We start from the raw sequence: 12,713 nt of genomic DNA, 5'->3' as shown, positions 1-12,713 counted from the left end.
CTATGGAACTGAATATGGTACTAATGTATGATGTTAATGATTCTGATTAAACTGTGACGAGTTTAAAGGGATAGCGTAACTGTGTGTAAAAATAAGGCAATTATAAGGATATTTTAGGGCAATTTGATAACCATGCCTATAATAATTTCATACAGGTACTAATGCCTGCCTCATATTCAAATGATAGATCGTCATGTCAATAGCAAACTGACAACGTACGATGAATGTGTTATATATTGAACAACTGTCTTTCAAGTCCATAACGTTCCCCATATTTTCCCGTCGAGACGTGTCGCCGAGTGGTTAAAGGCGACGTCTCAGAGACGTGAGGTTGCGGGTTCGAACCCCACAAGATCACGAAACAAAATAATTAGCTACTTTACTGTTTTTTTTTCTTCAATTTTGTATTACATATTCGTCCATGTAGAAATCACGTTCGTATATAAACGCACCTATACACACACACAGACACACACACACGCCATATCCCTCTTTTTTGTGTGTTGGAGACCACATTGCTTCGACTGCAGCAACATTTTGCAGGTTGACTTTGTCAAACCGATCATAGTATGTAATGACGACGACTGAGGTGTTGTACTTTGAACAATTTTCTTTCAAGACCATGTCATTGTTTTGTAATTTGATGACGTCATTACACTGAAAATTGTGATTAAAGGCAAGGTATGAAAACCAGCCGATTATAGGTTTTATGTCTGCGGGACGTATTTTTCCCAAGTTGCCAGAAATGGCATAGCGACCTCAGTCGTTACAAGGCCGCTTTTCCGTCTAGCAATGCAATAGATGTTCACACGGCCACGTTAGTTGAGTGGGCATTGACTTTCCCCCCGTTATATCTATACATTGTTGTTGTTTTTTTGTCTTACCATTTCCGTGGATGACCCGTGGTCGAGTGGTTACAGATACGGTTTCGCATGCACGCTCAATATAACTTCAAGGTGCCTATATCACATTCTTTTCTTTGTCGATCACAGATGACTGTCATCTCATGACCACAAGCGTATCACCTAACTCGTCCTCAATGTGACGAGTTTTCATGTCTCGTTACACATGTATCTCAGTTTGCTCAGATTTTTCTTCCCATTCTGATACTTTGTAAACAAAACCATGGCTGAAGCACCAGATGTTACCAGCATGGTCCAGACACTCACTACCGCTTTAGAGGGCTTAAACCTCCAGAGGACACCACCACCAGTCAAGCTTATGAAGTTTAGGGGCATTCCAACGTCCCCTGGGGAACCACAGCTGCAGGAGTGGCTAGGCGACTTTGGGAGAAGTTCTCACTACCGGCTGACCGTTGAGGCGAGGGCTAGGGCACTGGTTGACCACCTGGGGGGAGCAGCCAAGGAGGAGATCAAGTGCCAGACAGATGATGTCCAGATTATGGTAAGATTGTTAGTGTACTAGAAGCGCTCTTTTCTCCCACGGAATCGCTGGCCAGAGCCACAAAAGCACTCCATAATAGGGTCCAACGTCGTGGCGAGACCCTCGCTGATTTCAGCGGAGCCTTGCTACAAATATAAAGCAGAATGCTTGCTGCTGTATCTCCCGAGGAAAAGGATGCTCTGGAGAAGCTCAAAGAGAGCACGTTGAAAGAGTGTTTCGTCAAAGGTGCTCGAGAAAGATGGGTGCAACGAGAGCTTCGGAGGATCCAGATGGCTGACAAGAAGTCCTCATTCATCGACATGAGGGCGGGGGCCCTTGAGTTCTTTGACGAGGAACCAAACAGATGGCCTCGCGTCAACGAAGCGGAAGTGAGTGTTACCACTCCCACAAACCCGGAAGTTAATGTGACCATAACTAAACACGAGGAAGAGACAAGTTTCCGAGACGAACTAGCTGTACTGAAGCGAGGATAAGCAGATCTTCAGCAATGCGTGATGGCCTTTGGGAAGAATCATGTGACACCCCAGAAGAAGGATGAAGTCAAGAGCTACAATTGCAGAAAGAGAGGTCATACAAAGACAGAATGCAAAGGGGAGACTCTGTTACAATTGCAAGGGATGGGGACACACGAGCCGAGACTGCCCTGCAAAGAGAAACCAAGTTGCAGCGAATCCCAGTGTCAGCAGTGTGAAGACACCAGACGTAGCCAAGTCAGAACTTGTGGACCGATTGGTGGTGCAAAGTCCAAGTCAAGATTGGAACGAGGAAAGTATGGATGCATTTTTGACATGGGAGCTGAGCCCTCTATAATTCCTTCCTCACTCGTTCAATGGCCAACTGAGGATCTGGGGGAACCAAAGCAGACCACTGGGCTATTCCTGAATGTTGTCGGTGTAGGCAGGATACAGATCCCAACTGAGGGATTCATAGAGGTCTAAATAGAGGTAAACGGACAAGAACTGAAGGGTAGTTTCCTTGTCGTTTCTGACGTTGCTTTCTTGTTGGGGTGCAACATCCTCAGGAATTTGATGAATTTGTCTTCAGCACACGAGATCCTTAGCGGAATTGAGGATGGGATGGAGAGGAGGTTTCTCAGACAGAGCTGAATGCCAAGTTCATCAAAATACACCTGATGAAAGCCGAGATCCTTCCACATACTCACTGAGACGAGTGGTTTGCAGTTGAGGTGATCTACAGAGAGAAGTCTCTGGGGGCAACGATGTGATAATCCACCCTACAGTGCAGGAGAAACCAATGATAGAAGCGTAAGAAGGATGACACCAGATAAAGGCTGGTAACCCACTGGATCTCCTGGTTGCTAACCATTCCAACAAAGAAGTAAGGATCTCCCCAGAGATGACAGTCGCCGAAGCCTCACCAGTGACAGAGAAAGTAGAAGTGGTAGTAGAAGTAGAGGTGGACAGCCTAATGGTATCCCTCTGTGAGGTTGTACAGGAGCACATTTCAGACAATACCATCGTGGGAGGAGATGACACGGTGAGGCACCTGGGTGATAATGACCAACAGACCTCTCTCCCACCTGGGGCTAGGTTGGGTGGCCTAAATGAAGAACAAGGAATGGTGAGGGCACTCCTAGAGAGGCATAACCATGTGTTCTCACAAGGTACATATGATGTAGGCAAGTGTGAGGTCATCCCTCATCACATAGATCTCGAGGAGGGACCACCAATCTGCCTGCCCTACCGAAGGATCCACCCCAACTTAATCCGAGAAGTTAAAAGGATGCTGGATGAAATACTCCTACAGGGGATCATCCAGCCATCCAGGAGTAGTTATGCCAGCCCCATCGTCCATGTACGCAAGAAAGATAACACCCTGCATCTGTGTATTATAGCAAATTAAATGAGCGGATGGTGAAGGACTCGTTTCCCCTCCAAAGGATTGATGAAACCCTCGAGGCCCTTAGAGGGGCACAATTCTTCTCTACACTGGACCTGGCCCATGGTTACTTCCAAGTGACCATGGACAAGTGTTCAGTGGAGAAGACCGCATTCCGAGTTCCATGGGGGTTATACGAATTCCAGAGAATGCCGCAGGGGTTGGTAAACACAGGCTTTCAAGTGGGATAATGTAAAAAAGTAGGAATAAAGTAGGACTTAAAGAGGGAAAAAGTAGGGCATTAAAGAAAAAAAAGTAGGAATAAGTCAGGACATGTGCAGGCTTTTTGGAGTAGTTTTCGTCGACACTCACCAGAACTCTTGATGTTACATGTAAATCTTAATTTGTACTCACAACCCTGCTGCCTCAGCCTCACTTTTGCTCCTGGGAGAGCCTGGTAATTTTGAGCGATGATGAGAGCTGGTTGAGCACTGCTCCAAGTCCTAAGCTGCAATTTCAGTGGGATCAATCACATCTGCACAGGAGCAAAAGCTGAGGCTGGCAGCAGTCTTGTGGTTGATTGGTGTGTGTTATCCCTCTTTCATGCTGAAGAGGCTCTCCCCACCAGTAAGAATCTGCAACTAGAGCCTACTCATCATTTCTGAATATAAATTATTCAAGTAGCCTTGCACATTTTTTTTGCGGGGTTTTTCACCAAAAAAGTAGGAAAAAGTAGGAAAAAGTAGGATTTTGAGCAAAAAAGTAGGAAAAGTAGGGACAGCAGTAAAAAAGTAGGAAAAAGTAGGAAAAGTAGGGCCACTTGAAAGCCTGTTAAAACAGTCCCTCGACATTTCAACGTACCATGGAATATATACTAGGGGACATGAACTTGACAGAGGTTGTGCTGTACTTAGACGACATTCTGATCTTTTCGAAGACGTTTGAAGAGCATCTCCCCGTGCTTGGAAAAAGTACTGACAAGTACTGATGGAGTAATGTCTGAAAATGAAACCATGGGTAGTGAAGACGATAATTACAGCGATGATGACGATTATTACGGTTCTTTTCAGTGGGTGTATTCAAACCTGCAGGACGACCGGTTGGAATCGAGTTCTGCCAGTAGCGGACATCGAAGGTCAGATAGGACTTCGAAAGGGGTCAACTCTAACCCTGGTCGTCTGCCAGTTTCGGCAATAACTGGACTTCCCGACACATCATTGACAGTTTGAGTGTATTTTGGAGGCAAATTCCGTTCAAACAAATGAAACCAGTGTGTGCAAGGAAGTGTAGGGAGCAATGACGAGACCGCTTCGTTACTTTGGGGAGGTTTGCTCAGTTAAAATTAATTCAACTCTATAGAGGGAATTTTACATATTTGGGGGTGAATGTCTTTCAAGCAGGGGGGTGAATGTCTTTCAAGCAGGGAAGGTGACAGAAAGTGGATATTGCAATCGACATGTCACAGTGTAGGAGTTTAAATCAGTGGTACAAGGGTCTGCAAATCTAGACTAGCCTCCTATAAAGCACATTCGTATTCGACAATAATGCTTCCTGGAATACAAATGTAAGCAGGTACAGAATATTACCCCCCCCCCCAAAAAAAAAAAAAAAAAGACACAAAGATTTAACATAACCATATTGAGGAAACTTATAATGACTGAAACATTATCTATGTCACAATACTGTATTAGCATACATGTACATCTCAAGTGTCTTGCAGATAGGATACTGGTACTGAATGAACTGAACAATTTCTTTGATGGAAAAATCAAGCATGTGTTCTGACAAACTCTCTATGTCAAAAGGGACAAGCATAACATTCAAGGAAATTCATAAAGTGGTACACAGTATGAATACATGACATTTCCATTCACAATACAGAGTAGTTTTGCCAAGTTTCTTTAAGGTGTCTTACTGACGTGAGCCATATAAGATGTGCTACAAATGAATTGGCATCATCAGTTTAATTACAAGTGTTTGTATGGGATATACACATAATAAAGTTGAAAACTTTAAGGAGACACAAACTGTCTCCTTTAAGTTGTACACCTCCTTAATATAGCTATTATGATCATAAGTGACCATGCACCTCAAAACGAACATAAAGTCGCACACACTGATTTTGCGTGAGGACTGAAAATAAGTGAAATGGGTCAACCTAGCCGAACTTGACTTTTTCATACATGTATTTTCTGAAAGAGCGGGTCTTCTTTTACATTATGCTAAAATTTGGTATCATAAAACGGGCAGAAAAGTGTATTTTTTTAACAGTTTATCTCGAACATTTTTGGTAGAATAGTGTGATTATGTGTGTCTTTAGAATCCCTTTTTCATTTCTGAAAAACCTTGTCCACACTCTTCACTTTCAACTCTAATAACTTTTGAAAGGATAGTGCTACTGCTTTGAAAGTTGGCATTAATTATGGACAGAATGTGTCAATGAGGCATTCTTAATTTCAATTCAATCTGATAATTCCTTCATTGTTGTTACTCTGGTGGTTTACTTCCTGTTTTTTGTCCCATTCATCGCTCAGCCAGCACGGTTTGGTAAAGATTAAGCGCTTGAATAGACACTGCACTTCAGAGCCTCTTTTCTCAGTTAACACTTTTCCTGAGTTTGTGCTTTCTTTCCAATATTTAGATAGGTTAGGAGAGTCCATTTGATTTGAGTTATACATCATTTTAAAGCTTAAAGTCTGTTCTTTCAGAATATGGTCTGAACTAAAAATTCATGTCTGGTGACTTTTTGTTTGTTTTGAGGTGCAGTGTCACATAATGTCTCCCTAAGGCTGAATTCACAGTTAAATACCTTTGAATATCTGGCTACATAACAAAACAGGGCAAAAAGTCAAATTTGAACTTAATTATTTTCTACATGAAAACAAAAAAATTGTGACCTATGTTCTTTCACAGAGTTGTGACAGGATTTCTGATATGGCAAGGTTGGTGGGATCATTAAGTCGTGTCTCTGTGTCACAAGATATCTCTGTTGGATCCACAGTGGCAAGAGTGGAATGGGCAGGAACAGGGTCAGGGGTCAGAGAGGCCTGGACATCTGCCTGGCTGACAGGACCCTCAGTAATCACTGCAGAGGGCAGCGTTTTGTTCCCTGAACAAGGAACTGCTTCATAGGTGATGCTGTCCTGAGTAAGGCTGGAGGAGATAGAAAGGCCTAGAGGGAGCGAAGGTGGTACATTGATCGATCCATCAACATGTCTGGAAGACAGCATGCCATCAATATCCATGCTATTTTCCCCCAATGAGAGATTGGTCAGGCTAGAGGAATGGCAAGATATGAGGCCTGGTTCAGAAGTTGGACTCAACTGAAGTGAAGACTGGTAGCTCGGCGGGAGTTTGATGGCAGCACACCGATAGAGGTCTATGTCATGAATCTTCTTCATGTGGTAGCGCAGGGACTTCTCTGTAGTGAACTGCCGCTTGCATCCTGGTTGGAGGCAGTTGATGCGCTGGCGATGCTTCACGAGGTGCTGCTTCAGTAGGTCAGGGCGTTGATACATCCTCCCACAGATGTCACACATGTATGTTCCTGAGGGGTTATGCGTGTTCATATGCTTTCGGAGCATCTGCCGCGTGGCAAATCGCTTCGGGCACAAGTTACAGGCAAAGAGATTCTCCTGTGAATGCTTGCGGGCTTTGTGCGTCTTGTACGCCTGGCAAAGACGGAAACGCTTCCCACAGTCAGTACATTCATATGGTTTCTCCCCTGTGTGCAGCCTCTCGTGGTCCAGAAGACTGCCTTGGGTAGACATACTCCGGCCACAGTACTGGCAGTGAAACTTGCGCACCCCCTCATGTACTTTCTGTATATGGATCTTCAGGGAGAGACGCCGGACAAAGACCTTGCCACAGTGAGGACACTTGTGCTTGGGTAACTGGTGACACACCATGTGAGCTTTGAGGTGCTGAGCCTTGTGTCTCACAGCACCACACACCTCGCAGACAAACTGACCAGGATTCTCTACCTTGTCAGGATGGTACCTCTCAATGTGTCGCTTCAACGTGGCTTCCTTGCGATGTAGGTTCCCACAATGCTGGCACCTGAAGTTTAGCTGTCTGGTCCAACCCTTGGCGGACTTTCTCTCATGTGTTCTTCCTTCCTGCTTCCTTTCAGCTACTTGGTCTCCTTGAGGGCTGTTGTTACCGTTGGAGTGCTTCTGTCTCATATGCCTTGGGAGACTTCCCTGGCACATGAACACTGCATTACATAACTTGCAGTGAACATTTCCTGTATGTCCTCTCATATGAAGGAGTAACATGTACGCAGAGAAAAAAGTTTGCTTACACGTCCTGCAGGCCAGAGGTCCCTTGTTGTGAGTGGGGATGTGCTTGGCCAGAGCATCGGTACTTGCAAAGACTCCATCGCAAAACTGGCAGACAATGCTTCTGTGCGTCTTCAGATGATTCCTCAGGTGCTTCTCCACAGCATACCGGTCATTGCAAATGATACACTGGAAGTACTGCACACTCAGACGCTTTCCCCTCTTGTGCTGGTACTCACTGTCCCCCGTGAGGTCCCGTATCTCCTCAACAGCCCGAGCAATGTCCTCCAGTTCGGCTGAGGAAGGGGGATCTCTGTACAGTTGGCACTTGTGGCACTTTCCTTCTCCATGTCCACAGTGGTTGGTCATGTGCTGCCTCAAGCTTCCCTCGGTCTTGAAGACCTCCTCACAGTACTTGCAGGGAAATGTCTGTGCCCCGGGAGGTTTCCAGCTGGGTTGCATACCACCTACAAACGGCATACTCTGTCTTCCTTCCTTGGACCATGTTCGTGACTGTAGGATCTCATTTCCCTGGATTGTCACTATCAGGCCTTGCTCAGCTCTTGGTGGTGACATGCATGGAGACATTGCATCATCAGCATCTTGTTGGCACTTTGGTGATTGCTGGATGTGATGCTGAAGGGCATCTTCAGAAGGAAACCCGCTGCTGCACACTGAACAAGTAGAGTATTTATCTTCAGGCATCATCTTTGCAGCAGTATTCTCAGAGGGCTCCTGTCCTTTCTCACTCTGTTTATCTGTAGGATAAACAAAGCATTACAGATGACATTCATTTGAGAAACCCAGTGTTTTGGTGTTTGCATGGTACTCTTTGCATCACAGTACTTGTGTGATGCTCAATACAAACGCGGGCAAATGTGTTTACAAAACCTTGCCAATTGGTTGGAGTATATCTAAGAGGGCAATTGTTTAACTGGCACTTGTTTATGTTATACTTATTGAAATATACTGATACTTTCATGAAATTTCACAACAAACTACATATGAGATGAAACACTACAGAGTAGCTGGTTCTTGAATGAACCTTGAAGGACAAATTCACCTTCATAGACATGTAGATTGGGAGAATACAGCAATAGTAATAGAATGAATCAGCAAGAGTTTGAGTTAAAATCAGACAATTTGCTTAAAAACTATGATTTTTTGAAGTTTCTGATTAGTCACTGCTGAATGAGATGACTACTACAGTTTGTGATGTCACATGTGTACAACGGTACTGGTATAGAAAAAGTATAAGGAAAATTCAAGATACTTTCACTTTTCTCAAATGATAAGAACACATAACTTCCCTCTTTCAGACTTCAAGGCAAGGAGAATATTACCCTTAACATACGCCAGTGACGAGTTGAGGAAATGTGCACTTAAAAAAAAAGAAACATTTTATGAATTCTCTTTGTACAATATTTTCCTAAAAATGCATGTGACATCATACACTCTAGCAGTCTTCTAATCCAGCAGTGACTGCACACATACTTTAAAAATTCATGACTTTTGAGCAGATTGTCCGATTTTCCCCAAACTTTCACTAATGTGTTCTACAATTATTGCTGGGTTCACTCAATCCATATGAAGGTGGACTTGTCCTTTAATAATTTGCAAATTATTGACCAGCACAACTATTTTGTTCGGCCTATTCACAGCACTGTGGTCCAAGGGTTCTGTCATTTGCATGTACCATTACTCTATACCTTAACTATTTTTTTAATGTATTTTTTAACGTATGTTTTTGCAAGTACTACTGTAAAAGTGGTTTCTTTCGCGCTGGTTTTATTTTCGCGCTTTTCACGCTTTGAGGTTGAACCGCGAATTTAGCATCACGCGAAAATGTTTTGAACTCGTTGCTTGTTACAACGCTAGATTATCGACCGCGAATTTAAACAAACGCGAAAAAGTCGGCATCGATGGAAACCGCGAAAGTTTCTGTACGCGAAAGAAACCACTTTTACAATATTTTCAACTTAGAACCTAATAACTCGTAATCAATGTTGAATTACAGCAATGTTAATGATGAAACTGCAAAAGTTCCCAAACATATTCTTTTCACAGAACTATTCTGCTCATCAAGATCACAACATGGGTGTATTTGCATTTTCTTCTAAAAAAGAATTATTATTTTGAATGCTAGTAGAACACTTGGAATAATTTCATATCCAAACATTTGTCATTCAGTATACCTAACAATGAATTTATAAGTTATAACTCATCAAGGTAAATAAAAACAAATTTGAAAATATTCATGACGACCGTGTATGCCCAATAAGCTTCCATCACACATCACATCATTTAACAAAAACTCTTAGTCTAAAACTGTCAAATGTACTTTTCTAAAAACAATTTTCTAACTTTATCTTGCTGCAGACATATTGCGTGTTGCCTTCTGCTGCATAATTGTGCCCCCCCCCCCCAAAAAAAAAATGATCAATGTTTTTTTATCGCCTGCAGCTTTCTCTCAACGTACTCACAGGGTTCCACAATGCAATATTATGAGCATACTTCATGTGCCTTTTTTTGAAGCTCCAGACAGAATACGTCTCTACATGCATCAGTAATTTGCTAGTGGTATCTATATCTGTCCATTCAAAGTTAAAAACAAACAATAAGACATTTACCATTTTCCTCCTGTGCTCCATCTTCCTCCTCATTTCTCTCATTAGCATCAGTCAAGCCGACATTCTTGACCTTGCCTGCTGATTTGGTCTTCCTCGTACCCTTTGAGCGTTTACTGACCGAGTCCCTGCCAAGAAGTTTGCTGACCGAGAGAGATTGTTTCCTGGTTTCCTCGTTGGCCTTCTGGAGGTCCAGAATCTTCTGCTGCAAAGTTTTGTGCTGTCTGTGCTTTCCAGATGATGGTGAACCTGAAATATTCAACATTGAATATTCATAAAAGTACCTACATCATACAGAAGAGATAACTGTTAAAAAGGATATTTTCACCCAATTTTTCGCACTCGGCCTAATACGATGAATTTCAAATGTTTTAAATTCTGCGGAATCAGGACATAAACAACTGGAACATACACTGTATGGCATGCAAAAATATTTGCATCATTTATTTTTGCGACAGCTTCTGGTTGCATGAAAAGCGCAAAAATTTCCAATTTTACAGTGGTTACCGACTGCTGAAAATGAATGGTGGTTTTCAACTGTCTTTGTTTTTTTTTTTTTTTTTCCTGTTATGGTTTTCTTTTCTGGCAGAATATCTCCTGAATTTGAAGTTAACAAATAAACTTTCTTCTGGTGTTGTGTTCGCAAATTTAACAACTGTCATACTATGGCATGGAACCATACCCTGAAAAATTATGCCACATTTTAGTGATATTGTCACCTCAGAAATCTATGGCAGGACTGTAAATTGTCACTGAATTTCCATTTATTGAAATATCTTTTGTTTGCTTTTTTTTTAGTCACAACATGAAGTCATTCTGAACTCTGCATCATTTGCCCGGTTTTCATTAACCTCAGATTTAGTGGCTAATTATGAAGTAAAAATTCACATACCTCACAAGTTATGAATTAAAGCCACATTGACATCTGTTTTACTTGTTTGATTTTGATTTAGGGCACTGCTCTGTAAAGGCATGAATGATCTTGTACAAGCTTTAAATCTTGTTACTTTTTTTATTGTACTCTTTTTCTTTTTCTACTAAAACTAGACATATTGATACAGTTAAAGTGTCATGGCAGTCTTAGAATGGAGACTTTAAAATAACATCTGTTGATTACACCTTGTTTCAAATTGTCTCTTCTTACCAGATTTACAACTTGAAGCTTCTACATGTAGCTTTTTGCCAATTGCCAGATCACATACAGCCTTTTTGCTCCTAGCTTGCATAGTGTTTCGTGGTGATCTTCGCAATGTTCTGGAACAACTGGTATCATGGCTAACAGCAGAAAGACAATTGCGAGAGACTTCTATCGCAGACTTTTGACTCCTTGTTTTTGGTGTAGCAGTTTCTACTTGCGTGGACTTTTGCTTGCCTATATCCTTTGATGGTTGCTGTTTTCTAGATGGCCCTCCATCAGACTTCCCAATCTGAATAAATTCTTTCAAGTTTCTTTTCGGTCTTCTCGCTGGGGTGACACTTTGCGCTGAAGATTGATGTTGCCTTATTACCCCTGGCTGCTCACTGCTGTCTGGTTTGAGTCCAGGAGACACAGTTGCGCTTTCAGAAACCTTCCTCTCTTGAGCACCCTGCATGGTTGAACAAGGTGGTGCAGGAGTCCGTCTTTCCTGTACACTTTCATCATGGATTTGATTTCTCACAACTCCACTCTTCTCCTCTCTGATTTGACTGAAAATGTCTGCTGCTGATGCAGCCTCCGCCAAGATGTCCTTACATCCCTGCTCGAGGTCTACCTCCACATCTGCTGCACTCTGGTCTGATACAGCCAGAATCCAATTCTTCTCCGACAAGAGGTGAGAACCAATAACCGCACTGTTGTTGCCACGGTGATGATTTAGTTTTTCAATCCTGCATCCAAGAACAAAACTATCTCCAGTAACACAGCCATCATGCTGCTCTATCACATCTTTTTCAGATGAGAAATTTTGCTGTGATTGGCCTGAGCTTACAGGTTGGACGATGGTATTTTGCATTTGATGCTGAGGTAGAAGTGTGTGTTGAGAAGGGGTATCTATGTCATTCAGCGAATGTTCAGACACAAGAATACCATGATTTTGACTATTAACACCATCACTGGGGTAGCAAAGAGTACTGGAGAGCTTCAGACGATCACTGCTCATCACTTTGACATTTCCTCCCGAATCTTTGTTCACCTCTTCACCGTCATCATCATCATCATCCTCATCTTCACTATCTGTTTCCTGGATGTTGTGAATATCCTCCATGTGTCTCTGGAGTGACAAGGCTTTGGAGAAAGCCCTACTACATAATGCACACATGTACGGCTTCCTCTTGGACTGTTTCTTTATCGGCATCTCCGTCTCCATGGCGACAAACACTCTCACAGGTAACAGAACTCCTCCTTGTGCACTGCTTCTCTTCCAGTTCGTGTTGTCTACATAAGAGGATTTTCTATATCAAGAGTTCACCTTTGTTGTACCTGGTAATTACAAAGAAAAAGTTATTTATAAAAGCATTATTGCCTGAAACATAATACTGACAAACATTACAGCACAAGTACAATCACTATGTACAAACAAGTCTA

General features: G+C 42.5%; 1 protein-coding gene across 1 annotated transcript; it reads right to left on the bottom strand.

The window, feature by feature from the left end:
- Positions 1-6,140: 6,140 nt before the first annotated feature.
- On the bottom strand, positions 6,141-12,495 carry LOC139713689 (uncharacterized). The gene is made up of 3 exons (XM_071625395.1): positions 11,295-12,495; positions 10,154-10,399; positions 6,141-8,281 (listed from the first exon to the last, which is right to left on the bottom strand). The coding sequence occupies exons 1-3, from the start codon at positions 12,493-12,495 to the stop codon at positions 6,141-6,143; spliced, it is 3,588 nt and encodes a 1,195-aa protein (XP_071481496.1).
- Positions 12,496-12,713: the final 218 nt, after the last annotated feature.

The sequence above is a fragment of the Diadema antillarum genome, unplaced genomic scaffold (assembly GCF_040938485.1).
Source record: "Diadema antillarum isolate AM-2024a unplaced genomic scaffold, OU_Dant_1.0 seq00002032_RagTag, whole genome shotgun sequence".
NCBI lineage: Eukaryota > Metazoa > Echinodermata > Echinoidea > Diadematoida > Diadematidae > Diadema > Diadema antillarum.
The sequence above is the reverse complement of the archived record's forward strand: the minus strand, read 5'-3'. Positions and strand labels throughout refer to the sequence as shown.